The sequence below is a fragment of the Eubalaena glacialis genome, chromosome 12 (genome assembly GCF_028564815.1).
Source record: "Eubalaena glacialis isolate mEubGla1 chromosome 12, mEubGla1.1.hap2.+ XY, whole genome shotgun sequence".
Lineage (NCBI taxonomy): Eukaryota > Metazoa > Chordata > Mammalia > Artiodactyla > Balaenidae > Eubalaena > Eubalaena glacialis.
The window spans coordinates 102,260,929-102,287,117 of NC_083727.1; the positions used below are offsets into that span (position 1 = coordinate 102,260,929).

The window sequence follows — 26,189 nt, forward strand, 5'->3', positions numbered from 1 at the left end:
TTTCAAACTTTTAATTTTAATAATGTATGCATTTGTCCCCAAATAATAAAATGAGCATAATTTGCTCAATTTAATGCATATTTGTCATATGCTATGTTCTGTGGTAGACACAAATGTGAATAACAGAGCCCCCATCTTTGAATATGTGGTTTTGAGTGTGGTTGGAAGGGCTAATAGGACAGATGCACGCAGGGCTCTTCTACGAGGTAAATTGCTAGTGTTCCTAAGAGGTATAGCAGTGAGTGCTGCCTTGACCTAGTGCCTGATTCTTGCCTTTGAACCCTGGTTTTAGGACTCATAGAATATCCTTGCCTTGTCAGCCACCTCAGATTCTATTAGGAAGTGATTGCTAGGAGGTATATAATATGATAAGAAAAAGAAGGAAAAGGGTAACATAGGGTTTAAAATAAGGGAAACCCTACCTAGTTGGGGAGACCAGGGAGGGAGGAGTTGTGTAAGATGGGTCCTGAGAGGGTTAGGGTTAGGGTTAGGGTTAACCTCCAGAATTTGGGGAAGGAAGTCAGAGGCAGGTAAGCTTGGGTCACAGTCATGGGGTAGGGAGTAGCCTGACACGACTGGAGCCTGGAGGGTCTATGAGGAGACAAACTGGGAAGGTAAGGTTGATTGACAGAAGCGCGTTTGTCTGACATGTTTTGAAGTAGCTTTCCGAAAGATGTCTGCTTTTAGTTTTTGCAAAAGTGGTTTTTCCTAGGCTCGTCAGCCCTGATTATACCAATAATTCAGGCAAGAGGGAACCAGCGAGGATGTCTGAAATTTTCCCAAACGCCTCACGCCTTTGTTAGAGTGATTCGCTCATTCCTCTGCTGTTGACTTTCTTCAGTTCTCTTTGTGCCCTGCTTGCTCCCTTACCTACTTTTTCCACATGGGTGAGAAAGCTCTGAGGATTTACTTTTTCTCCATTTACACCAATTTCCTACGATACCAAACTCTTTGTAACCCCGTCACTAAGAGCCTTGCCAAAATGGACTTTTCCGAACCATCTCTGGGGTTCATGACTCTCCTTTCTCTTTTAGCGTTGGTATTTCTCCAGAGGAATATCAGCCAGTGGTCTGATTGTGTGTGACGCTCATGATGACTAATCATAGTTGCTAGGCATATTTTAACACATTGTTATCTTGTGATTAATTGTGAAGTTTTTCTAGCTAACGTGTCAAACGCATCTGCCTACTAAACAAGAAAACATTTCAGAAACTTAATTTATCTGCAAAAATATTTGAGGCTAATCAAAATCATGTCCTTAATGCGTCTACATTATATAATTGTTATGCACATGCCCTTGATTGATGAAACAAAAGTGTACGACTTTACTATTACTTCCGCTCATATGTGTTTATAAGCAGATTTGATTTCAAAAGGAACTGGTAACGGCCAGCTTTGATGTTTCTTTTGCTTTTCATTAGCTTTATATTCAGATAGAAAATGTTAAAAGGGCTGTAAATTGCCTATCCAAAGTGTTGCCTTTCCTACTTTATCTTATCAGCCATCAGAATAGGTCACTGAACTTGGTGTTGGTCGGGTTGAATTACTCTGTAGGAAGAAAATCTTGCCATAGGTTTTGAGTAAGAGATAAAAACTACACTTCTGCTTTTTGAATGTGTGTTGCACTTTCAGGCATATGCCAGCTTAATGGTCTGCCTTTCTGTATCATTTTCTCCTGGAATGACAGCTTAACAGTTCTCCTGGTTGGATTGTGTTAAAATCTTTAGAGGCTACATTCACTAAAACATGTGTCCCATGTTTGGGCAGCCAAAATCTGTGCAATCATTTTAATGGAGTTTAACTTAGCAACTCTGCTATTACCACAGATATCTTATTGCTAAAGCTCCATTAAAATGTCCTTAATTTGGAGTCTGTTATTTCATATTTACATTGTTCTGGGATGTGCTGAAGTACGCTTTTGCACTATCTTAAAAATGGATTTTGCACAGTGTTTTGTAATAACATCTAAGGGAAAAGAATCTGAAAAAGAATATATATATACACATACATATATATAACTGAATATATATATATCTCTCTCTCTCTCTATATATATATATAACTTGAATCACTCTGCTGTACACCTGAAACTAACACAACCTTGTAAATCAACTATACTTCAATTAAAAAAAAGGACTTTGCTAAGAAAGCAGTAGCTTCAGGACATTAAAGAAGGGCGTGTTTAATATAGTTAAATTATTTTAATAGATTTTTATCTTGTTAACTTTTCTTGAGTGGCTACCATGGTCTGAGCATTGGGCTAGGTATCCCTCGTAGATAACTTGACATTATGGCCATTAGTAATGATGTCTGGGCAGAAGATGGACAATGGAGGGGAAAAGTCATGAAGTGGCCAGACCAGGAACAAGGTATCTTAAAGTTTCCATCAGAACAGGGGTGTCACAATCTGTTGGTTGTTGGCAATGTCATTGTGTGTTCAGCGTTGAGATTTTGATGGCTCCTCTTGAATCGAGAGTTGCTGATGCCCTTGGGGAGGGGATGACAGAAAGAGTGAGAAAGAGTGAGAATCTCGGGGAGAAATCCAGGGCAGACCAGTGCTTGCCAACTCAACAGCCGTAGGCTGTTTCACTCCTTGCCTTTCAGAATTGTTTTTTAAGTTTTCCTGACAAATTTCTCAAGGCCTTGTAGGGAGCAAAGCCGTTTTGTTTCATGGTAGGGGACACAGAGCTGGGTCCTCATCTTGAACTGGTTCAGCTTTCCCTGGCGCCATTAGCTGCTCTAACTCACTGCTACTCCCTCTGGGTAAGTCCAGATCCTGGAGCAGATCTTAGTGGCAAGAAGTTGAAGAAGCAGATACTGGAAAATCTAGCCTTATGTGATCTTTCCTGGCTGTGATAGGCTTAGCTTTCATATTGAAAAGTTGTTTAAGCTCTTAAAATTTTTTTTCAAGTGGTGAATTACATTTATCTCAGAAGAAAACTTGAAACTTGAAATATCACTTTTTTTCTAAAGAAAAGGAATTTTAAACCCTTATTAGCGTTTATATCTATAGTGATTTATTTTTAAAAGGTTAATGGCTATCTCCATTGAAAGGCACCATATTTTTACTCTCTAAGTAGGTCAAAAGGCTAAATTTGGCTAGAAAAATTTCCCGGCAGTTGGATGTCATTGTGCCTAAATGTATGAAAGTGAAATGCCTGTTAAAGTTGACAAAAGACGTAGATTAATCAGAATGTCTAGTTGAATCGCAAAGCATGGAAAGAGTAACACTCCCTTCAACTGTGTATATTTGCAATGATCTCATTAGCATAATATTAACAAAGTGTGAACAATTTCTAAAATAGAAAAGAAGCTATCTTCAGAAATTTTAGTAAACTGAAATTGTGAATGATAAAAAGCACATACCAAGTTGAATTTGTATTATACCTTACAAAATCATGGGATTCTATGATAGTCTCAGCCTTTCATGATGTATGCTAATTCTTTGAAACTGTCAGTGTTATGTCTATATTTAGGCATTTTTCAGACTTCTGCTGTAATTTTATTTTATATATTTTAATACTTTTCAGGTACTAGATGATTTTAAGAAGCAGAAATGAAATTTAGGTGCTTTCACAATTCAGTGAAGTAAAGTAAAATACTCAGCTCAGAGCCTAACACATAGCAGCTCCTGTGACAATCAGTTGTTATGATTTTGATCATTATTTCTGTCTCCTCTTGTGTTGCTGTCCCCTCTCTCTCTCACTGGTTTGCTTGCTTTGACAGTTTCTAGAGCCTCATAGCATTATTACTTCTCATCTTGTGTCTGCCCTTCAGCTCTTGGTGTTTTAGAAATTTCCAGAATTCCTTCCAGAACTGTCAGCATACAGTTCCTGATCCAAGAACTCACATGTTTACCTAACACACTTGCAGAGCTGTTGAAGAACTTCCCCTTCTCTGATACCAATAGCTGATTTCCCATTTTGTCTGGGGTCCAACAGCTTGGAGGTCAAGAGATGAGCTGGATATGATCTCGACATACAGCTATCACACAGAGCCTGGCATGGGGGTTGGCTGATTCCCTATGTTTTCACTGTGCCTCTTTGCTGCTGGGGTGTGGGACCTCAGGGTTCCCTTGTATCTGAAGCTAGTCCTAAGATACCATAAAAAAATTATGTTTTTTGAGATTATGACTGCAATGTCACATGTATTTGTTGCCTTCAGCATTAATTTAAAAGGGCTTTCCCTTTATTTTTATTTATTTTAGACTTATTGAGAATATTTTCAATAATATAAAAATACTTTTCATTTAAAGTAAAACAAAACCAAAAGTTCTTTCCCTACAATTCCTTCACTGTCAATCTTCAGGAGAAATAAGTTTTGATAGTTTGGAATGAATCCTTCCAGACTGTTTACACATGTTGGCTCAATATATATAGCTATGTTTACTGGTGTCCGTTTTTCACAAAAATGAGATCATATTATTCTGCAGTTTGCTTATTTTACCAATTAACTTGTCATGGGCACTGTTCCATGGCCTCAGTCTTTTTCATGGCTGTATAATACTCTGCTGTATTGATGTATCTTGGTTTATTTAGCTTTTCTCCTGCTGACAGATTTTATCTGCTTACACATCGTGTTGCATGGACTCCAAGGGTTGGTAGCTTTTGTCCTGGGTACATCTGTGCTTAGTTTCCCCACTACATTCTGCAGGCTAGAGGAAGCCTAGAACATTTGCCTTGGTTGCTTATTGCGTTGTCATTTGATCTTGGATTGGCCTCAGTTCAGATAAAAAGCACCACCTCTGTTGTGTGGGGTTTGAGGGGAACAGCAGCGTTTTTATAGCTGTTTCTCATTTCTACCCTCTAGCTGGGTTGTACCGTCTAGCTGGGATGGATTTTGGCTATATAATTCCTAGATGCTCTTATGTTGGCAGAGTTCTGGGATTCAGAGCTAGAAGAAAGTTCTGATTGTCAAATCTGTTTCTTTAATCGGCAATCCTTAAAGTCAGGACATCTTTTTAGGGAATACTTTGAGAATACATTTGTTTTTTTCATGATTGTAGAATATTTTTGTCTCTTTATATTTCTAACCAGGTGCACTGAAATTTAATTTGTGACTTTCACATTGGCATAATTAACCACAGTCATAAATTCAAATACCAACATATTCCAAGGTTAATATTTCATTGGCGGGGATGGCATTCATTAAGGTGTTCATAAAATTTCATATTTCATATTCTTAAGTCACTATTTACTTAGTAGATACGGTAACTTATTTTTGTCATGGCTACTGGCCATATCTTGGAGGTTAACATCTGCTGGCTGAAACTGCTACACACTTTTGAAATTCTAAACCCTAATTGCCTAGAATGAAGGCAATATTTTAATTTATATACAGGCATACCTTGGAAATATTGAGGGTTCGGCTCCAGACCTCCAAAATAAAGTAAATATTGCAATAAAGTGAGTCACACAAATTTTTTGGCTTCCGAGTGCATATGAAAGTTATGCTTATACTATACTGTAGTCTGTGTAATAACATTATGTCTAAAAAAATGTACATATCTTAATTTAAAAAATACTTTATTGCTAAAAAAAAAAATGCTAACCATCATCTTACAATGCAGGGTTCAGTTTGTAAAAACTGCAGTTATGTGCAAAGCACAGTAAAGTGAAGGGCAATAAAACCAGGTCTGCCTGTAAGTTTTTTGTTTGGAAGATTTTTATTTCGTGTTCCTAAAAGAGTAATGTAGAATTTAAAGAAGGTGATACAAAATTATTAGAAATGTAGAGGAGAAATTAGACTTCTCGTTTGTAATATGGTAATTGTGCAACATATTTTAAGCAGTAACTTGCTGTTGGTTTTAATATTTTTTGCCTTCCTCCACCCTGGCATCCTGCTATGATATCGTAGCTATACTTCTTGATTTATTATTGTACCGAGTGTGACATGCACAGTGGGAACAACCGCACCAAGCCAGTGTTGAGAATACATCCTTATTTTCTGTGACATTTTCTAGTTTAAAATGGAGTTGTGGTCGTTAACCATATTTCAATACACTTGAACGAAGAGAGTTGTAACCCTTTTACTTTCCCGGTGATTTCTTCATGCTCGGTTTCCTTGAATGTCTAGTGGCTTGAGCTTTTCCTTTGCTACAGTTTTTACACACTATTTTTGTGTTTTCCTTCTCCACACAAAAAATGTCCTAAGACTATTTATTTATATGCAGATATACTCCCAAAGGAACAAAAAGGCACTTTCATTCTTAGAGCTATATGAGGAAAAAAATGATATTCAGATACAAAAATGTGAAATACATTCAGTTTATAACACAAAAATATAATAGAAGGCATTTTTAATGACATACATAGAATTACAAATCTCATTTTTCTTTTGCACTAGGATTATCTACTGAAAAGTTTTTTAACAGTGCAAAAATCAAAGAACTGTCCAGCTGAAAGGGAGTTACAACTTACTTGGCATGAAATTGAATTGCTAATTTTTAATTATTTATTGGATTTAAATCATTTATTTGTATTACTTAATCAAAACTACCATTATATACTTGAAAATATGTATTCTCTTCCACATCAGACTTTCCTTTTCTCTTTCAGTCTGTGATCAAAACAGGGCGACTGCTAGTTAGTCACGAGGCTCCCTTGACGGGCGGCTTTGCCTCTGAGATCAGCTCGACGGTTCAGGTAGAGTAACTTTTTGGCACTGATGTGAGCATTTGTGCATTTGCATGTGTCTATTCCAAGAACAAAATTACTTATCACAATATATAAAAGCATGCACTGTTTAGAAATGTACATTTTTCCGTCTGACTCCAGTTCACTGTCCTTTAGATAATGGTCTAATTACATCTTCTAGAAAAGAAATCTTAAAAGCTGAAAATTCCTTAATAGGAAGAAGGAAGTTTGAAATCATCTTAGTAAACTAATGTCAGTTATGTTTGCTAGGATAAGAGGAAAAGAAAACTCTTAAATTTGAATGGGATATTTGTCTTTTGATAAAACTTATCATGATGAATCTTATCATGAAACGTTTGATTTATAAAATTGATTTTAACAGCCTTCACCTTAGAAAAAATGAACCTGTCAAAAGTCAATAATTTAAATTCAGTAACTAATTTCACAATCAATAATTTAATTCATTAATTTGATTAATCCTGTGCTATTGGCGACACTTTAGGAATGGTTTAAAAACATTTCTTTTAAAAAAGGGTTCAGTTAAGATGCTGCATATCAGGAAAAAATTCTACAAACCTCTTTATGGAGGATTTTTACTTAAAACTTTCATTCACATTTATATCATAGATGGGAATAAGATGATTTAATGTTTCATTTTTCCTAATTTTTTAAATTAAAAATTAAGTAACTATATTTTAAATGGAAAGTTTGTATGCATTTTAAATTCAGAGTATCTTTGCAGCTAGCAAACATTTTACTTCTCTTTACTGGTGGTAGGATGATTTAATTGTTAAGATACATATAAATTGAAAATTCCTTTAAAAGTATATGGTTAAAAACTTGATATAAAATTGATATATGAGCACTAATGATTTCTACCAAAAAAAATCTTTAAGTATGAACTGACAATGTTATAAATATTTTAAAATTAGGTGAATCAAATTTAAACATAAATATTTTAAAAACTAGATCAAAAGAATTCATAATTATGATAAAAATTATGCTGTTATTTTTACATGTGGTGTACATTTTTCACTAACAAAATTAAGAAAATACTTGAGTTCTGTGGATTTATTGTCTTCCTTATTATAGAGACTACAATTTGAAACATACTGCTCATCATTGTGTAACATAAATACCTGGTATTTACTGTGCATTTTATTCATTGAGTAGCGTAATGTACTATCCCTGTAAAGAAAAAAAAAGGGGGGGCTTGCAAGAATGAATCACTAACACCAAGGTGGTATTTCAAGTCAAAGGCAAACTGTAAAAAGAAACTGGGATTTTCTGATTCCTAGTTAACATGTGGTCCACTAAACCCATTTGGCTGTTGCTAGTGGAAATTTATCTGACAGCTTTGTTTCAATTTTGCCCACTGAATGTCATCTTATTGTTATCTCAAAACTTTCACTTGCATTTAAATGTAAAAGGAAAATAAGTAGAACATAGAATTAGAAATTATAACTCAAGTCCACTTTCTCTAGACGTGCTTTTTAAATTTGAATTCCATTGATTACTATAAGCTGCATAGAATGTAACATATTTTTCGGCTTGGAAAAGAATTAGAAAGATTATCTAGCCTAGTGTCTTCTGGTCTTGAATAATATGTGGATTTGTGTCAAAGGAAAATTGTCTCTCAGGCTCCAAGAATACATTTGTGAATTCCAGTTTGAGGAACATCATATTATGAGTTAAATATAGTCACAATAAAAAGCTTACACCAACAAGATCATAAACACTGTATCAGAAGCAGATCCTGAAATTATATGATAGTAATCAGTGGTTAAGGTTGTGAAAGAGATTATCCAGAATATGGTCATATTTTTTATCATAATATGAAGACACAAAACAAAGACCACACCTTATAATACTCAGACTCCCAAAATATGCCCACTGATCCTGGGTGTCTGAGGTCTGAGAAATCCTGACCCAAACCAACTGGATTCCTTTAACAGATGAGTGTTTCTCATTCATAGTACTTGTGATTGACCCGATTTTAAAATTAAGTGGAAGATTTGGGACTAGGACAGGAGTCTTGAGTAAATGTTGAGTATGTACATATGCATTCTTTATTCAAAGTACCCCCACCCCATGAGGAAGATACAAGTTTTGGATTCGTTATAAGATGTTCTCTGTTTTCCATGTTAAAAATCTTCCAACCAACTAACCACAAAATAAATTAAGGAAATAATGTAAAATTTGTAGAGAGGTCTTAGTTTGATATTTTGAGGAATTTAGAATTTGGATTTATTAATATGAGGAGGAATTACAAAATGCTCACAGTTGATTTTGCTTAATTCAGATTTTACTTGTACAAATGGAAAGTGTGGAAAATGAATTTTAACAAAATATAATCAACACTGTATTTCCAAATGTTTGCCTGTTGTGGCTTTTATGTATTGACAAGGAAGGAAAAAAAAAGTTAGACACCTTGTTTGTGTTTTGTTTTGTTTTTATTTTTTGGTTTGTTTGCTTTTTTGGTAATAATGTTTGCATACAACATAGGGTAATCTGAATAATGCAATCTACTTTTCAGTAATTGTTTCATGCACATATTCCAATAAATGCAGCATACTGTATTGAGCGTCTTCTTCACGGAAGGCCTCATTCCCTATTGTAAGTGAAGCCTGTATCAAATTATCCAAGTGCCTGGGCTTCTTTAAACTGAAGTCACTGAAGTGTGAGGTGCAGCTGCTTTCACCACTCGGAATGGTTCATGTTTCTATATTTCTTTTTGGTGGTGTATACTTTGTAACGTTGAAAAAGATAAAGCAGGGTTAAGATTTTTGAAAGCAATTTTCTGGAACGGCAGGGAAATGGTACCTAGAGAACTTTTCATTGTTGTCCTAAAGAAGTTTGAAATTAGGGGTGAGAATGATATATACGTTTGAGCACTATGGATTAAAATGCTGAGTTATTCTCATTGGATCAACAAATGTAAATTTTATGTGAAAGTAAGCACACGCAAAAAAAAATCTGCTCCAAAAGCATCGTTTTGTGGAAGGTATTTGATAGCTCTTTAAAAAGCTCATGATTAATCTTACAAAATTGCTCTTAATATTACAATATTTTAAGAGAATGATTATTAACAATAAAACTACTGTTTTAATACATTAAAAACTGAGAGCACCATTTTCTGTTTTACGCAAATTTTAAATTATTTCCCATATTAAAAATTAAGAATCCTGAAGAGAATACAGCATTTTAGATGGTATTTCTTTAAGTTTATAATTGATATTTTTAGATAGAAAAATTATATCATGCTCTATAAAATGAATATCAAGTAAAGGAACTTTCTTTTTTTTTGCTAGCTATGGGAAGTATTGCTGGCTTTACTATTTATTATTTTTAGTTAGATAAAATATGAGAAGAATGAATATAAATATGTTCATATTTTATTTATATAACTTTTCAATTTATAGCAGATGGCTCTTCTATCATAAAAGGAGTTCAGTGTACACAAGTTTTTTCATGCCTGTTGCCTCTTTTTCATAAAGCCATTTATTTTATTATTTGAAAAAATATTTATTGTTAGTCTCAGTTTGAAGTAAGTGAAAATCACAAAAGTGATTAGGAGACTTATTTTGTATTAATTAAACATAACATTGTAAACTTATATTGATCAATAGCTTCTTCATAAAATTTATATAAATGCTTGGAAAAATCAAAACCAATCCATTGAATCTGAGAACTGCTTTGCATTCCTATTGGATTAATTTGGAAGCGAACTGGGAGGTGGAACAAGCTGAGTGAGGTCTGTTATATCTGGCTCTCCTCTGGGGAAGATTTCTTGGTCGGTCATCCAAAGCTTCACTTGTCTCTTCCCATCTAATTTTACATTCCCATCTGTTCTCACTTTGGGGTGAGGGAACTTTTTCCTTCTTTCCTTTGACACATACCGAAAGTTGGAGAAGAACTTGATTTGTGGAAAAGTGCAGAGACAACAGAGTTTAGCTAATTCATTGACCTCATTGTGGAGTTTGAGCAAAGATTTCGTTGTTTTGGAAAATTATATGACTTAGTTGTGATGTTTGTATTCCTCAGCTTTATGTAACCACAGCTTAAAAAAACCCAAAAATTTTACTGTGCAAAAAAGAATATGTTAACCTCATCCATTTAAATATTTTGCCCAAATTAATTTATATTATATATTCTCCAATGCAATATTCAAAGTAAGCGTTATTTATGAATATTAAGACCAAATAATTTCTGGCATTTTAGTAGCTTTAAACAGTGTACTTTCTTTAAGCCTTGTAGAAACCAATCTTTATTATTAATTTCTAATACATTCCCATAATGATGAACTAAATCTTGACTCTGATAAGCTTGGGATAATAATACAAAAAAAATTTTTTTTTTTTTTTTTTTCCTTTCTGGATTCAGTGCTTAATAAGAGTGCCAAAAATTTTAGGGATTGGGGTTGGCTTAAAGGTTTGAATTTTTTTTTTTTTTTTTTTTAACACATGGAAGCAATAAGTCTGCAATAAAGAGTCCAATTGGAGAGTATGGTAAATTTCCATACCATTGTTCCATCCTTTCTGTGCAGTCTCTATGCTTAGGATAAGAACTCAGAAATTGTGCATACAGACATATATTTTTAAGGTAATCATATTCTAAAAGTTTGAGAGGGTTTTATAGGGTTTACATTAATCATCACGTAAAAGGAAACTTTCCTAATTTTCAAGTAAAGGAATTTTGCTTTTCTCACTCTTTCATGTTAGAAAGGACTATGCAGAAGGATTTTTTTTCTTATAAACTTATTATTACCACCAAATTTACCAGCACTCTCTTTACAAACGTCAATCTGAAGAAGAGGCAAAAGGTCCTAAATGGTCTTGAGATTTTTACATTGTGGAAAATATGTTTAAATAAAATTACCATGTTGATAAAGTAAGAGTCATCAGAGGAAGCTATCAGGGCAGTAATTTGATGAATAGTTTAATGCAATTTAATAATATTATTACTATTTTTTTACTAGTGATTCAAAGCATTTGCCAACAACGAACAATAGCAATCAGGAAATGCATACTTGTATACTATCATCTATCTAGATGGAGCCAGAGCATCAGAAAAGCAGTTAAACATAGAGTATTCAGATATACGATGACCTTTTCAAGGTGGAATTTTGCCCTGAAGCCTGTCAAATGTTCAGTAAACAGCTTCCATGGCCATAAATATGAACCGAAGACTAAATCTTTCTGGGGATGCATCATGGATAGATCTGCTGTATCACTGTTTGTGGTGAAGGCCATGTTTCACTCTGTTGGTCCTCCCCCTTGCCCTGACCCCACCTTGTCTCCCTCAATGTCTCTTTCTCCTTTGCTCATTAGCGTACAGGTGGCCAGGCGTCTCCCATCAGCCCTCTTCTTCCTCTCCCCATTCTTTCCTGGGCAGTCTCAACCATTTGCATGGCTAGTCTTAAAACCTTCAAATCTGAAACCTTCAAGATTGGCTCTGCCTGTTGGGCCTTAGACTCAGAATTCCAATTTCATGCTAATTTTGGTAAGGATAAGAAATTTGTGGACTTCGCTGGGGGCACAGTGGTTAAGAATCTGCCTGCCAGTGCAAGGGACACAGGTTCAAGCCCTGGTTCGGGAAGATCCCACATGCCGCAGAGCAACTAAGCCCGCACACCACAACAAAGAGTAGCCCCCGCTCGCCGCAACTAGAGAAAGCCCACATGCAACAATGAAGACCCAACGCAGCCAAAAATAAATAAATAAATAAATAAAAATAATAAAATAAAACTGTAACTCTATATCCTTAAAAAAAAAGAAATTTGTATGATAAAATGGTTTATGTGGAAGGATTTTAACATGAAACAGGGAGAAAAGGTAGACATCAGCACCTGGATATCTGCCAGTTTCTGGAAATCAGCTTATCTCAAAATGAATTCTATTTCTCCTCAACTCTTTCTGGGCCTCTTAAATTGTCTTCTTATCTCGGCCTCTAACGTCTTATCACTTTACTATCCATTATTTTCTTACAGGACACATCAAATGCTGTCCATCATCTGTTCGAAAACCTCCAATTAGATCTTCTCTGCAGTAATAAGATCTTTAGGTCAAGATCCTCAGCTGCCCAAACTGATGTTTCCAATGTTATTTTTCATATCCTTTTATGATTCTAGTATCACAGTGATCACACTGGCCTACTAGACATTTCCTGAATGCTAATTAATTTGTACAACCAGCCTTTATTGAATGCTCTGGGCATAGCCTTAATTTGGGCCTTTCATTCAAGAAATAAAGTTCTTGTTTTATAGACACTTAAGAGTTCAGTAGAAGAAATAGATGCTAAACAGATAATTATACTGTGGTACATACTAGGATAGAGAAATATTCAGAAGACTATGGGATTATTAAATACTCGATCACCTAACTCAGATGTGACGGTTGAGTTAACTCCTGGAGGAGTTAATGTGGGTGAGGATTCAGGCAGAAGGAACAATATAAATAAGGAGGCAGAAAAAAACATATGATATTCTAAGGGTGACAATGGTTTTGGTATGGTTGAAGAGTAGTATGTGAGGTTTGTAGCATGAGGTAAGGATCAACAGGTAGGTGGGAATTAGATTCTAAAGAATCTTACATGTAATAGCAAGTAATTCGTTTTTGTGTAGAGGAAACTGACAGGACAGAGTAAAGCCAGCTCACATAGATATAAATTCCAGTTTAAATACATTATTTATGTATTTAAAATACACCTTATAAACTTCCTACTAAAAAGGAAGTAATATGAACTCAAAAAACAATGGTCACAATTATCATTATTTAAGGCAAAGGGGTGTAACTAAAGGATTTTAAGCAGGAGATTAACATAGAAAGATTTACAATTTAGAAAGACCTCTGGCATTTATGTTAAGGATGCATTGGGAGGGGTGAGGCAGGAAGTCACAGAGATTAATTAAGAAACTATTTGAGTAATTTAGATGAGCGATTTAAGGGTCTTCTAAACCAAGGACACAGGAGTGGGGTTGGAGAGAAAGGTGAATTTTAGAGAGAGAAGGAAGAGTATGAAAGAAAGACTTGCTGACTGATTAAGTAGGAGTCGGGCAGGGAAGGCTTAGCTTGATTTCTAGGTTGGGTGAATTTTGAATGGAGGTACCCTTTCACTGAGTTAGGGACTATCATTGGAAAACAGATTTAAGCACATCGTCTATGGAAGATGATGAATTAATTTTAGACTTGTAGAATTTGAGGTGGGGATGGAAAATGTGTCTCTGCAGCTCCGGAGAGATTCTAAGGTATAGGAAAAGATTAAGGAATCATCATCTTATAGTGATGGCTGAGGTCATGGATATGGGTGTGATCACACAGGAAAAGGACAGTCTTAAGAAGGGAAGTTGCTGAAGAAGGAGTCCTCACCCACATTTACGAGCAAGAGAGGAAGAGCTGTAAAGGAGGGTGAGTTGGAATGTCCAGAGAGAAGGAAGGGAGGAGGAGGGAGCCATTACAGAAGACTAGGGAGACTTTTACCATGGAATAGATGGCCAACAGTATTAAATGCATCCACGTTTGTCAGCTGGACTGATGATTGTACCTTGAGTATAGCAACCAGAAGACATTGGTGACTTTGGTGAAAGCAAATGTGGCCCCCATTATATTTGGGCTGGTGAATGAATGGCGAAGAATTAAAGCAAGAACTGTAGACCACTATTTCAAGAAACGTGACTTTTAACGAAAGGGAGAGGGGAATAAAGTAGTTAGAAATGGGCTCCATCTCTCAGTGTTATTTGCTCAGCTTGGAATGCCACTTTCTCAGTTTGAAGCCCTCTCTGGCAGTCTCCTTAACTCCCCCGCTCCCTCACCACCTCCTCCCCATCCCCATCCTCTCCCTTCCACCTCCAGCCCATCTAGCAATCAGGTTTTCAGTCTCTCTCGAATCTGCCCTTTGCTTTCTATTCCCCTAATAAACTCTAAATGAACCAGGAAAAAAAAAAAGAAGAAAAGAAAAAGAAAAGAAAACCAAACCACAAAGTCTAAAGGAAAAAATGTAGACAATAACTGATATTGAGATGGGCAAGAAATTTTTGAGCAAAAAATTAAAAAGTAATAGGATCAATCATATTATCACAGATTAATGTATTTGCATAAAGTGAAAAATATTTGTGTGACAAAAAACAGGCACAATTGAAAGGAGAATGACAACTGGGAAAGTGTTGGAACATGTGACAAAAAATTGATATGTATACTGTATTAAACATTCTTAAATATCAGTAAGGAAATTAGTAGCCCCTGTATTTAAAGGTCAGAGGCAGATTGTTTTTAGAACTATTAATGGCTAGTAAACATAAAACGATATACCACTTACTATGACTAAAAATGCAAATTTCAGAATGGGATATCAGTCTTCTTTGTTACCCATAAGAGTGGCACTGCTTAAAAATCAATTATTTTAGTGTTGAGATGGTGCAGAATAAATGTGGAAATTGATTCATCTTCCCAGGAAATCAGTTTGGTAATGTGTATCAAAACTCTGCTTTTGACCTAGGAATTCTAGGCATCCTCAGTTTGGAGTTACACACAAGAATGGATAAGGGCATTCTTCTCCATGCCATTCATTTGATTAATAAAATATTGGAAGCAATATCAGTTACAACAGGAATATAGTTGAATAAATTATAATGAACATTGTGGATTTGTTAAAATCATTAAAAGAATAGTTAACAACATTGTAACATTTGTATGGATGTAATACTAAATGAAAAACTCACTAGGCAAGCCTACAGGTGTTTTACTTGCCCAATTGTGTGAAAAGAAAAAAAAATTATACATTGCTATAGGCATAGGAAAAAAATCTTCAAAATAAGACTTCTATTGATTTTTACTTTCTTCCTCATAATTTCTTTATTTTCTATGTACATATATCATAATTTATAGTAATTAAGAGCTTTCTTATAATTAGATGTCTCTCCCACATGGCATGGTAAGTCTTTCAATTCTTTCTAAATTGTTTTAAATAAGAAAGCTCGTTTTGCTCATTGAGTTGATTTTTTAAATTTCGTATTTCACGTTGGCGTGGTTTCTTAATCACGTACGCCTGAGTTTTGGGAATTGTCATTCATAGTGGTAATACTTAACTCAGGTTTGTGATATGGGATAGTTTTAAAACCAGAGAAACCCCACTGCATGGATTTGGCTGTTCTGCAGGTTAGTTCTATCCCCACATGCATGGTATATTTGATTCATTGCTCTCATTATAAAAGTGAAAGCAGCATAATGTTGGGATATTCAGATTATTTCATTTTCCTGTGTTAAACAGTCAATGATACTGAGACTAACGTTACTAGTATGTAATGATACTAACATTGGGTCCCCTGCTTATTTTTCTTCCCTCCGTTTCGTATTAGCTTTACGATGGATCGCTATCATTCTTTTTGAAATCTTTCTGGACGTAAGCCAGTCAGAGAAAAGATCAACCACATTCCATCTCTCTGGGTAATGATAAAGTGCTCAGTTTCTCTCATACAATCCTTATTATTTTTGCAGTCATAAGTAGTCCCCTTTGAATTCAAAGGTGCATTCATACCAGACCTCCTGCACTTCTTTCTCCCTTTTTTTGTAACCTCTGGTTAGTATTTTGTTGTGTCCTGTTGGTGGTGTCCCAAGATCACTCGTGTCCGTCCCTCTTAAGACCAACTGATCTGCCACTTGGATGGAAAAAATTAACTCTGCTGGAATGTTTAAAAGTAAATGTGCTCAACTGAAAGGTTATGTTATAAAAGTGTAGTCCTAAATCACGAGGTAGAAGTTATTTAAAGGAGTGTGTGGGTTCTCCAGTAACCTCAGTTTGGAAATAGCCCCTCCACCGAGGGTCCCCGATGCTGCATCTACAGTAGCTCCATAACACAGAGGTTTCCTGCATCACATTATTTTGTCCTCCTGTCCTCATAGCCCTTGAACTGTCTGCAAGTTTCTCGTTGATTTATTTAGTGTCCTTCTTCCCTCGATAGCAGGCAAGCTTCGTGTCTGCTCCTGTAAGCCTGGTGCCTAGGATCCCTGCCTGGCACTAAGCAGGCACTTGATAAATAATTGAAATGAATTGTTTGCCCCCAGGCATCACTGTTGTTAGCAGTTTCTTTGAAGAATGACATTCTTGCTGCCTTATGATGTATATAGAAATTCCTAGTTACAAAACCTGCTAGATTGGACTGTTGGCCTTTTGTATATCACCACTCCAGTGTGTTGTCCCCTGCCCACCACCAAAATAATTTGCTTTGTATTTGTTGAGTTAACCTCCAAAATGACCACTGGTATTATGTGCCGTTGTCTTTCAAATTTCTACCTCGCGTCCTTTCGGCAAAGTGTTATTTCTTTTGAATAATCTAGAGTTGCTTTTTTCCTCCTCATAATTGTCTAGTGAGGCTAAAGAAGACATTTACATTTAAATAGTTACCAATGAAGTTTCATAGCATGAACAGACTATTCAACAAGTAAAATAGGTTCTCAGAAGGAAAGCATTACTTTCTTTTAAAAGTTAGTTTTGGGATTGACATGTACACACTACTATATTTAAAATAGATAACCAACAAGGACCTACTGTATAGCACAGGGAACTTTGCTCAATACTCCATAATAACCTAAATGGGAAAAGAATTTGAAAAAGAATGGATACATGTATATGTATAGCTGAAACACTTTGCTGTACACCTGAAACTAACCTAACATTGTTACTCAACTATACTCCAGTATAAAATAAAAAATTTTTTAAAAAGTTACTGATTTCTATGATATGGTACCTTTAAATTGTATTTCAGCACCTAAAGAGTTGTAGTTGCCTTTTGAAGCAGTAACTCTTGAATATCTGGTTGTATTCCCAAAGGAAATTATAATTGATTTAAAATATTTCATTTCCTTATTTGGTGTGAAACAGTTTCTCGTATTTAAAAAAATCATTTTGTAATGTACGACCTTGTCTTAATATTTTTCAAACTACAGTAAGGTTAGTTATTTAAAATTTTGTAAATGAGAGGCAGCAGAGCCTGTATCCATGATGTGGCCAATCCTTTTGGCCACCTCGTACAACGTCCTAGGCAAATATGGAGAAGCGTATTAAGTCAGGCAAGAAATTTTAGGCAGGTTTTATCAGCATTGTGTTCACTATCAATAAGGGGCTGGTTGGCCTCCTGAAGATAGAACTAAATTTCTCAGCTACTTTGTCATGCCTCTTGGTGTGCAGGAAAGTTGCTGTTGAAAGCTCATTTTATTTTGGTAATTTCAAGTAATTAAACTTATAGCTGCAATTAGTGTGCGTGTTGTTACAAGGCCCATCATCTCTTTCCATGAATGAGTTCATAGCTCGCCAAAACACAGTTGAGTTGAAAATAGACATGAAAATAGAGATTAACTACTGCTAATGAATTTTCTGCTCAATTTGAATCTAAACACTTGTGAAAATTAAGGCAAGTTACAATCAGCACTTAACCGCCCAAACAAGCAGTTGAAAATGAAAGCTATAAGCAGAAATCATCTAGTTTAAAACTGTTTTAATTTTAAAAATCTATCAATGTTAATGAAAGTGTTCAAGAGGTTGTTTTAATTTGCAGAAAGGTCTGAAAAAACTGCATTTGATTGGGGAAGTGTTGAATATTTGATTATTTTCTTTAAAGTTATGTTGAAGAAGGGACTTTATTTTTAATTCTTGATCCGTTTGAAGAGGCATACCTTTCTGTTTTCAATCCTTGAAAGGATCATAGTTTTATATTGCAGATGGCACCAAGAATCAATTTGTCTTTATCAAAATTATTAGGTGAAAATGATAATTCATGAGTATACTTTTAGGGGCATCTAAATATTTGTGTTTTAGGAAGTGCATTGAGATGACTAACATTTCATAATTCACGTTTATAACATCCACAATGTACCATTGTTTAAAACAAGTTCTGATTATTTCCTCTTTTGATAGGATTAGTTTAACCTCATAATAACTACATTTCTGCATTTCTGTCCTGGTCCAATTTTAAATTCACAGCTTAGAATACAGATAGTATAAAATACTTGCTATGCCTGTATTATTGAATGCTTTCTGGACCAGTCAATCTCAGCTTTCCCTGAGATGGCTTGTATTTTTAAATGTTCTAGCACCATTTTTCTCCTTTATTCTGTTTGTCTTTTACAAATAGTACCAATGGTTATTTCTATATTAGCAGTTAAGAAAATTGAAATTTAGTCTTACCTTTATAGCTCATTATGGAAGAATCTCCAGCCTCTGCACTCTGATAATAAATTTATGCTTTATTTTTTTAACCATGAACTTTTCTGGGCATAGATTTCTACCGAAGTGTGCGCAGCAGACCCAGCTGAATGTATTTTGTGAATAATATTCCAACATCACACAGTCCTATACTTTATTAAAACCAGCTTTCCTGTGGCAGTTCCAAAAACATAGTTCAGGTACCTTAGAAATAATGAGGTACTATACAAATGTTGATAAAATAGTCTTTTAATATGATGGAATGTTTTATTATGTATGCAGCTGTCAATTTACCTAGTAAGTTAAATACAGTATTCATTTTAATAAAACCCATGTACTTTACAAAACTAGGATGTTGATTCACATTGAGTCATGGAAGCCACAGGTGAAGCTATATCCTCCTGTTGATGAGGATGCCACCTGGATGCCTTCTTAGCCCTTCAGAGAACCACAGAATCTTTTTTCTCTCCTTTTCTTCCTTCTTGCCTCCCTCCCTCCCTTTCTTTCTTTCTATTTGCTTTTCCTGATAGTATTCTCTAGTATTCTCCATGCTGGTCTTGCCAAACCCATCAATCTTTGCAGCAAAGCTATGATTCTGCTCTTACCATGGGCTAACTAAGCATCATTCTAGGCAGTGTGTGCTTACGAAAGCCTTCTCCATCCTAGTCAGCAAGAATCAGAAGTACCCTGTAATACTGGAAGAAGGTGAAAGAATAAGGTTGGATGTAGGCATATATTTTCTTTTCACATGGTTGATCAAAAGTGATATTTTAAAAAATTATGGAATTACTTAATACCGTTTGAAAAGCATTTTTAAAGTGGATCATCTATCAGTACAAAGTGTGTGCGGGCTTCCCACCAAAGGATATATGAATTAACTTTTTTACCAATGGTTTTTTAAGATGGTGTCATGGAATAGGGTGTTATATATGAAACTTCTGCCTATGTTGTTAATTTCCTCCAAGGATAGCATAACTAACAGTAGTTTTAATGATGCTGTTAGAGGATAATTTGCTAAAGTTGAAATGAGGGGGATCATTTTGACACATAATTAAGAAAGACATTCTTTTCCAAATATCAAGCAAAGAAAAAAAACAAGTGGGGTCCGTAAAACATTTTAAAATGATTTCTCCTAAGAATAAGCCCAGTTTTCATTTTTTTCCTTCAGAACAAATGTCCTGAGGGGAAAAAAAAATCCCATTTTGAAATGTTGATTATGCCATTTGAAGAAATTTGCTAAGTACTTGAAAAGTTCATTTAGTATGAACTTTTCTTGCTGCTTGCCTTGTTGCTCAAAATTAGGACAAAATATTGCTGTTCACTGATGAAGCACCTTTTAGCTAAGAATGTAAAGCAGAGTTATTACTAACATCATCATTGTGTTACTGCTATTAAAAAGGTTCTTTTAGAAGGAAGGCTTGGCTCACTTGCTACCTGGCTAATGAATTTGTTTTCCTCGGGGGCAAACAGCCTTAAAACAATGTTTTCTGAGAGGATAGAATTCCATGTTATGCAAATAGAGATGCTTCCCTTGAGATACTGGGAAGGCTCGGTGGGCTTATCAGGTGACTACTAGTTTATTGAAAGTCCTTTGCCTAACAAATGTGAAGCCAACAGTCTTTCTGTTGTCTATAACATTTTAAATTGATAACTGTTTCATAGATAAAATCTAAAGTCCTTCGTTATTAGTGAAGGCTTTTATTAGTGAAAGTTTATTGTGTTTTTTGGTGTCACAGGAGTGGAGTATGATCACCCGTAATAATATTGATCTTTTCATGCTGTATGCAAGTCAAGCATTTTAAGTGCGATTTCATATTTCCATTGGTTTTCATGAAGCCCTTGGTCACCTGTACATCACCTAATACATTTGTATTAGGGTACATTTATCTAAAGAAATGTTCAGTATGTACAGTAAGTGACCATAGAGTTCCAGCTTCCATGTCAGGCTAAGGAGAGGTGAACTGGTAGGGAGATGGGAAATTAGACCCACGCCTGTTGGTCTAATAGCCCAACTGTTGAAATAGTTGTTCTCATTTCCACCAATTCTTATTTCCTGTTGTCTGGATAGGAAGCTTGTCATAGAAACAGAGAAGACTTGAGGTGGTAGTGGAAAAAAGATGGTCATACACTTTATCTTCCTAACTTGGACAGAAGGCATAAACTAGGGTTGTTCCATGCAAACCAACATGTATAACCAAGATGTTACCTACTTATGCTACTTTATGGGACTATGTCACCTACTATGTTTTGCAATTAAATCTTAAGTAAAGGATTAGTGACAAATTAGAACTATATAGGGAGGATTCTTATTAAATGAAATCAAATTTAGATCTCTTAAATGTCCAAGAGATAAAAAAACAAAATGAAACTCAAGAACAGAAATGCCATTTCATTGTTCAGTGATTATTTCTTTCAAATGTAGTGTTAAAGAAGAATTTAAAATGGGTTATCTTTGCTAATGGCTGCTACTGCTTTTTCTTACATGCAATTTATTGTTATTGGCAAACTACCTGGGGATCATTAAATGACTTGCTATGTGTTGTGTTGGAAATCAGGTCATCCTTAATAGTTTGAAAATGTCAACAAGTACTAAATGTATTTAAAATAATTTAAAATACTTCCCTTTCCCGTAAACTGGGTGTTTACGTTTTTTGTGTTGTGTGCAAAATGAAGATGAAAATATAATTATATGACTTTTTTTTAAGACTTTTTGCTGATATACCTATCAGTGAATGATAAAATGGCTTTTTCCATTAATAACAACTTTCGATTTTTACAAGTTTGGCTTTTTGAAATAATTGCTAAAGGGGAAAAATTACATTGTTCCCTAATGGTAAATTAAGGATCTGGAGAGATTTATTAACTGTTTTAGTATGTTTAGCCTTTCAGTAAACTTTATTTTCATTACATTGAATCATACTATTAAAGGCTGAAATGATTCTATAAAAATTATTTAATGGCATACTGACTTTGGGGTATATGTTTCTGAAAAATGCCTTGATGAGAGAAACCGTGTTGGCAAGATCAAGATCTCATAGAAAATAGAGATTTAGGAGCAAATAAATGTGTCATTAAAATACTTTAAATATGTATTTAAAATAAGGTAAATGAGGACATTACTTCCAAAAGACTCTGGAATAATGGGTGTTGTTCTATGGCGTAAGTACCCCTCTCCTGAATGAACTGCAATTCATAAAGTGCTGCTGAAATGTACATACCATCAAGTACATTCTCCCATGTATTGTGTTATACAGACTATACTTCATCTTAAGGTTTTTCAAATCAACTTTTATTGCATTACACCTTTTCTTTGCTATATATATATATATATATATATATATATATATATATATATATATAAAATTTTCCTTAAATTCAGACAAAATACTTATGAAACTTACCAGCCTTTTAACAAATTATCCTGGGGCTGAAGGTTATGGTTTTTCTTGCCTGGCCTTTGTTCATTTATGGAGCTACCCTGCAGTCGGGGTAGATGTTTAAGGAACATGAGTAGCTAAGTGTCCTTTTGTTTAAGGGGACAGAATATAATTGTGTCTATAAATAGATCTCACGTTTTAAAATTCAGGTGAACAAATATAAAGTTTTCTCAAAACAGGGATTGGTAAAATCCTCATTGCTGAGGAATTATTGAATGGCCAATATGTATATTTCTAAAACTTTCAAACCACCCCCCCCCCTTTTTTTTGTGAGGGAAGGGAGTTTCTTGGAGTGTTTTTTTTTTTTTTAATGATTCTAGTAAGGCATTTTAAATAATATGGTTGCATTTAAAATTTCATTGCATAGTCTAAAATATTAGCTAAAAACAGTCATCTTTTCATTGATTCCATGAGCCCTTTAAGGGTTGTATACAGCACAATCTTGAATTTGTCCCTTTGTTAAAAAGGTAAGCCTGCCGTTATATCAGCAGGTGAAGTAATCATCAAATTGCACTGATTAATTGCAAGAAAGATCAAGGAGTGAACAAAATGTAGTGATAATAATAAGTTTTATCAAATAGTGATCATTTGTAATCTTAAGTGATAAATAGCTAACAAATAATTTGTCACTTGGTATAGTTGGTCAGTTCGTACAGCATCTTGGTTTGCTATAGTAGAAAACTTACTTGAGTATTTTTAGGGATGACATACTATTCCACATATTAGTACTTTTATTGATGGATAATTCTTTTGGGATTTTTCAGAGAAACCATTGGATGCTAAATAACTATCATCAAAGGGGACTTCTGCTGTACACTGTAGTTATATTTGCCTTTTTTTTTTAATTGGAGTATAGTTGCTTTACAATGTTGTGTTAGTTTATACTGTACAGCAAAATGAATCAGCTATACGTATACATATATCCCCTCCTTTTTGGATTTCCTTCCCATTTAGGTCACCACGGAGCACTGAGTAGACTTCCTTGTGCTACTCAAGGAAGAACAGTAGGTTCTCATTAGTTATCTATTTTATACATAGTAGTGTATATATATTTGCTTTTTATAGTCACTCTTTGGTAAAATCATTTAAAGAAGGTTACTTTTCAAATCCATTTAGTAAGGTTCAAAAGACATATTCTAAAATATTAGCAGATGTTTTTTATTTCTAGGTAGAGGGATTATATTATGATTGATTTTCATTTTCTCCTTTATCCTTTTCTCCATTTTCCAAAATTTCCAACTGCTTACTTCCTATCTCAATTGGGCTGTCGAGTAAGTGTCTCAAAGGAAAAAAAAAAAAAGTTCAAACCCACTACTGTTTTCTCAGTGTTCCCTACCTCAAGACAAAAGCCTGGGAAGCCTCCTTAATGCCTGACTTTCTCTTACACCCTGCATTCATTCCACCAGGAAGAGCACGACTCTAAAAACAAGTCTCTGACCCGACCATTTAACTTAGTACCTCTGCTACCTCAGTCAAAACCACCACCTTTCTTCTCTGAACTTCACTTTCTTTTCATAAAAGCCTCCTACAGAGTAGCTGGAATGGCCTTTTCAAAGTGCAGATGAGATCATGGCAATGCCTTGTCCCCGTGGTGTCCCGTCATCCTTACAGTGAAACCCTAACTCCTTATTTTCTAACCCTCTTTGCCCCCTTCATTCTTCTGTATCCTCAGGGACCTTCTTGTTCCTTGAATGAATGTAATTGTGGTCAAAAAAACATGAGGCTAAAATCGTGTACTTCTGACCATAGCTTCAGAATATCTTACAGAGCAAACAAAAATAGAAAAATTGGTCCAGATAGGACAAAAATGCCCTGGATAAGTGACTGCAGTTTCTTATGGTGGTGGTGGTATTTTTTTTATCTTTCTCTTAGTATCATATTTGAATAACATTTAGAACTTGTGATATAAATATAGTTATGCTGATTTATGTAATTATGAAAGTAGCTAGGAAAAAATTCTCTTTTAGTTTCATAGATAAATGTTACATTTGGTAGCCTATGATTAAAATTTTCCTGTAATTTTAATCACTAACTCAGTAATCATTCAACAGAAATTCAGTATATGATTTTCTTTTTCCTTTTAATTGTTCTATATTGGCTTTTATCTCTTTCAAATGATGATGAGAGTAGTCCTCAGTTACATTCTATTAATACCATTGCAAAGGTTATGTTGTAATTGAAGGAGAGGAGAAAGCTAGGAAATCCAAAGACATAGATACAATCTATGGATAAAGACAGTACAGCCAGAGAAAAAACTAAAACATCACATACAGGGAGTTACACTACAAATGGTGGCTTATTTCTAATCAGAAACAATGAAAGCCAATGAATGACATTTTTAAAGGGCTGGAATTAACGAAAAACCTAACAGGGCTTCCCCGGTGGTGCAGTGGTTGAGAGTCTGCCTGCTAGTGCAGGGGACACGGGTTTGATCCCTGGTCCGGGAAGATCCCACATGCCGCGGAGCAGCTAAGCCCGTGCGCCCTCAACTACTGAGCCTGTGCTCGAGAGCCCATGAGCCACAACTACTGAGCCCACATGCTGCAACTACTGAAGCCTGTGCACCTAGACCCCATGCTCCACAACAAGAGAAGCCACCACAATGAGAAGCCTAAGCACCACGATGAAGAGTAGCCCCCGCTCGCCGCAACTAGAGAAAGCCCGCGCGCAGCAACGAAGACCCAACACAGCCAAAAATAAATAAAATAAAAAGGAGTACATTATGTTTAAAAAAAAAAAAAAAAGCTAACAGCCTGGAAATCTGTATTCAGTCAAACTATCCTTCAAAATAGAGGAGAAATAAAAAATTTTCAGATAAACTAAAAATGAGAGAATTCACTGCTATCAGAGCTGTTCTGCAAGAAATACTAAAGGAAATTCTTTAGGTTGAAAGGAACACTACCAGATGGTAACTCAAATCTATAACTAAAAACTGTCGAACATACATTCTTTTAGTGTACATAGAATGTTTGCCAAGATAGACCATATGTTGTGCCATAAACAGCTTTTAATAAGATTTAAGCATTTCAGATTGTTCATAATATGTTGTCTGACCACAGCAAAATTAAATTAGACATTAATAGGATGAAAGACCTAGAAAATAAACAAATATTTGGAAATTAAAAATACAATTCTAAGTAATGATAGGTCAAAGAAGAAATAACAAAAGAAATTATAAAATCTTGTGAAATGAATAATAGTCAACACACAAAATAAAATTTGTGCAGAGCAGCTAAAACAGTGCTTAGAGGAAGATGCATAACTATAAATGCTCATATTAGAAAGAAGAAAAAAAAAACCTTAAAGCAATGTGCAAATTTTCCACCTTCAGGTAAGGAAAGAAAAGTAAAATGTACCTATAGTAGGTAGAAGGAAGAAAATAATAAAGATCAGAACAGAAATCAATAAAATAGAAAAAAGACAACAGAGGAATTAAAAAACCAAAGAAAAAAGAAAGAGAAAATTGGTTTTTAGGAAAGATTAATAAAGTTGATAACCCCCTAGCAAGACTGATCAACAAAAGGAGAGAGAAAACAAAAATCACCAGTATCAGGAATGAAAGTAGGAGTGTCATTACAGACCTAACAAACATCTAGGAGTTGTAAGGGAATCCAGAATCTGGATGACTTTATGTACTGGACATTCCTTTGCCTGGGTGCTCTAACAGTGGTGGAAGGCCAAGGAGCAGGGCTTGGGAGGGGTGGGGAAGGAGAGATAACTCTTCCAGCACCGCCTATGTGCTCATTGCTCTGTGGGGAATTTACACGCCTTCTTTTATTTAATCCTCTCACCCTCTTAATGAAGTATCTGTTATCCTCTTTTTTACAGATTAGGAGATTTAGGCTCAAGAAGGTGAATTATTTTGCCCAAGGCTAGATAGCAAGCAAGCAAAGGAACAAGAAACAGCAACACATCTGTCTCC

At 35.0% G+C, this 26,189-nt stretch overlaps 1 protein-coding gene across 3 annotated transcripts in view; it reads left to right on the top strand.

Annotated features, from left to right (window-relative positions):
* Positions 1–26,189, top strand: part of BCKDHB (branched chain keto acid dehydrogenase E1 subunit beta) — a 239,403-nt gene that overhangs the window by 175,334 nt on the left and 37,880 nt on the right. For 2 of the 3 annotated variants that reach the window (XM_061206726.1, XM_061206728.1), the window contains one exon: positions 6,558–6,644. The exons of the other annotated variant lie outside the window; for it this stretch is intronic. In XM_061206726.1, the coding sequence (XP_061062709.1) occupies positions 6,558–6,644 (87 nt within the window). The remainder of the gene's footprint in view (positions 1–6,557; positions 6,645–26,189) is intronic. 3 annotated transcript variants of the gene reach the window in all.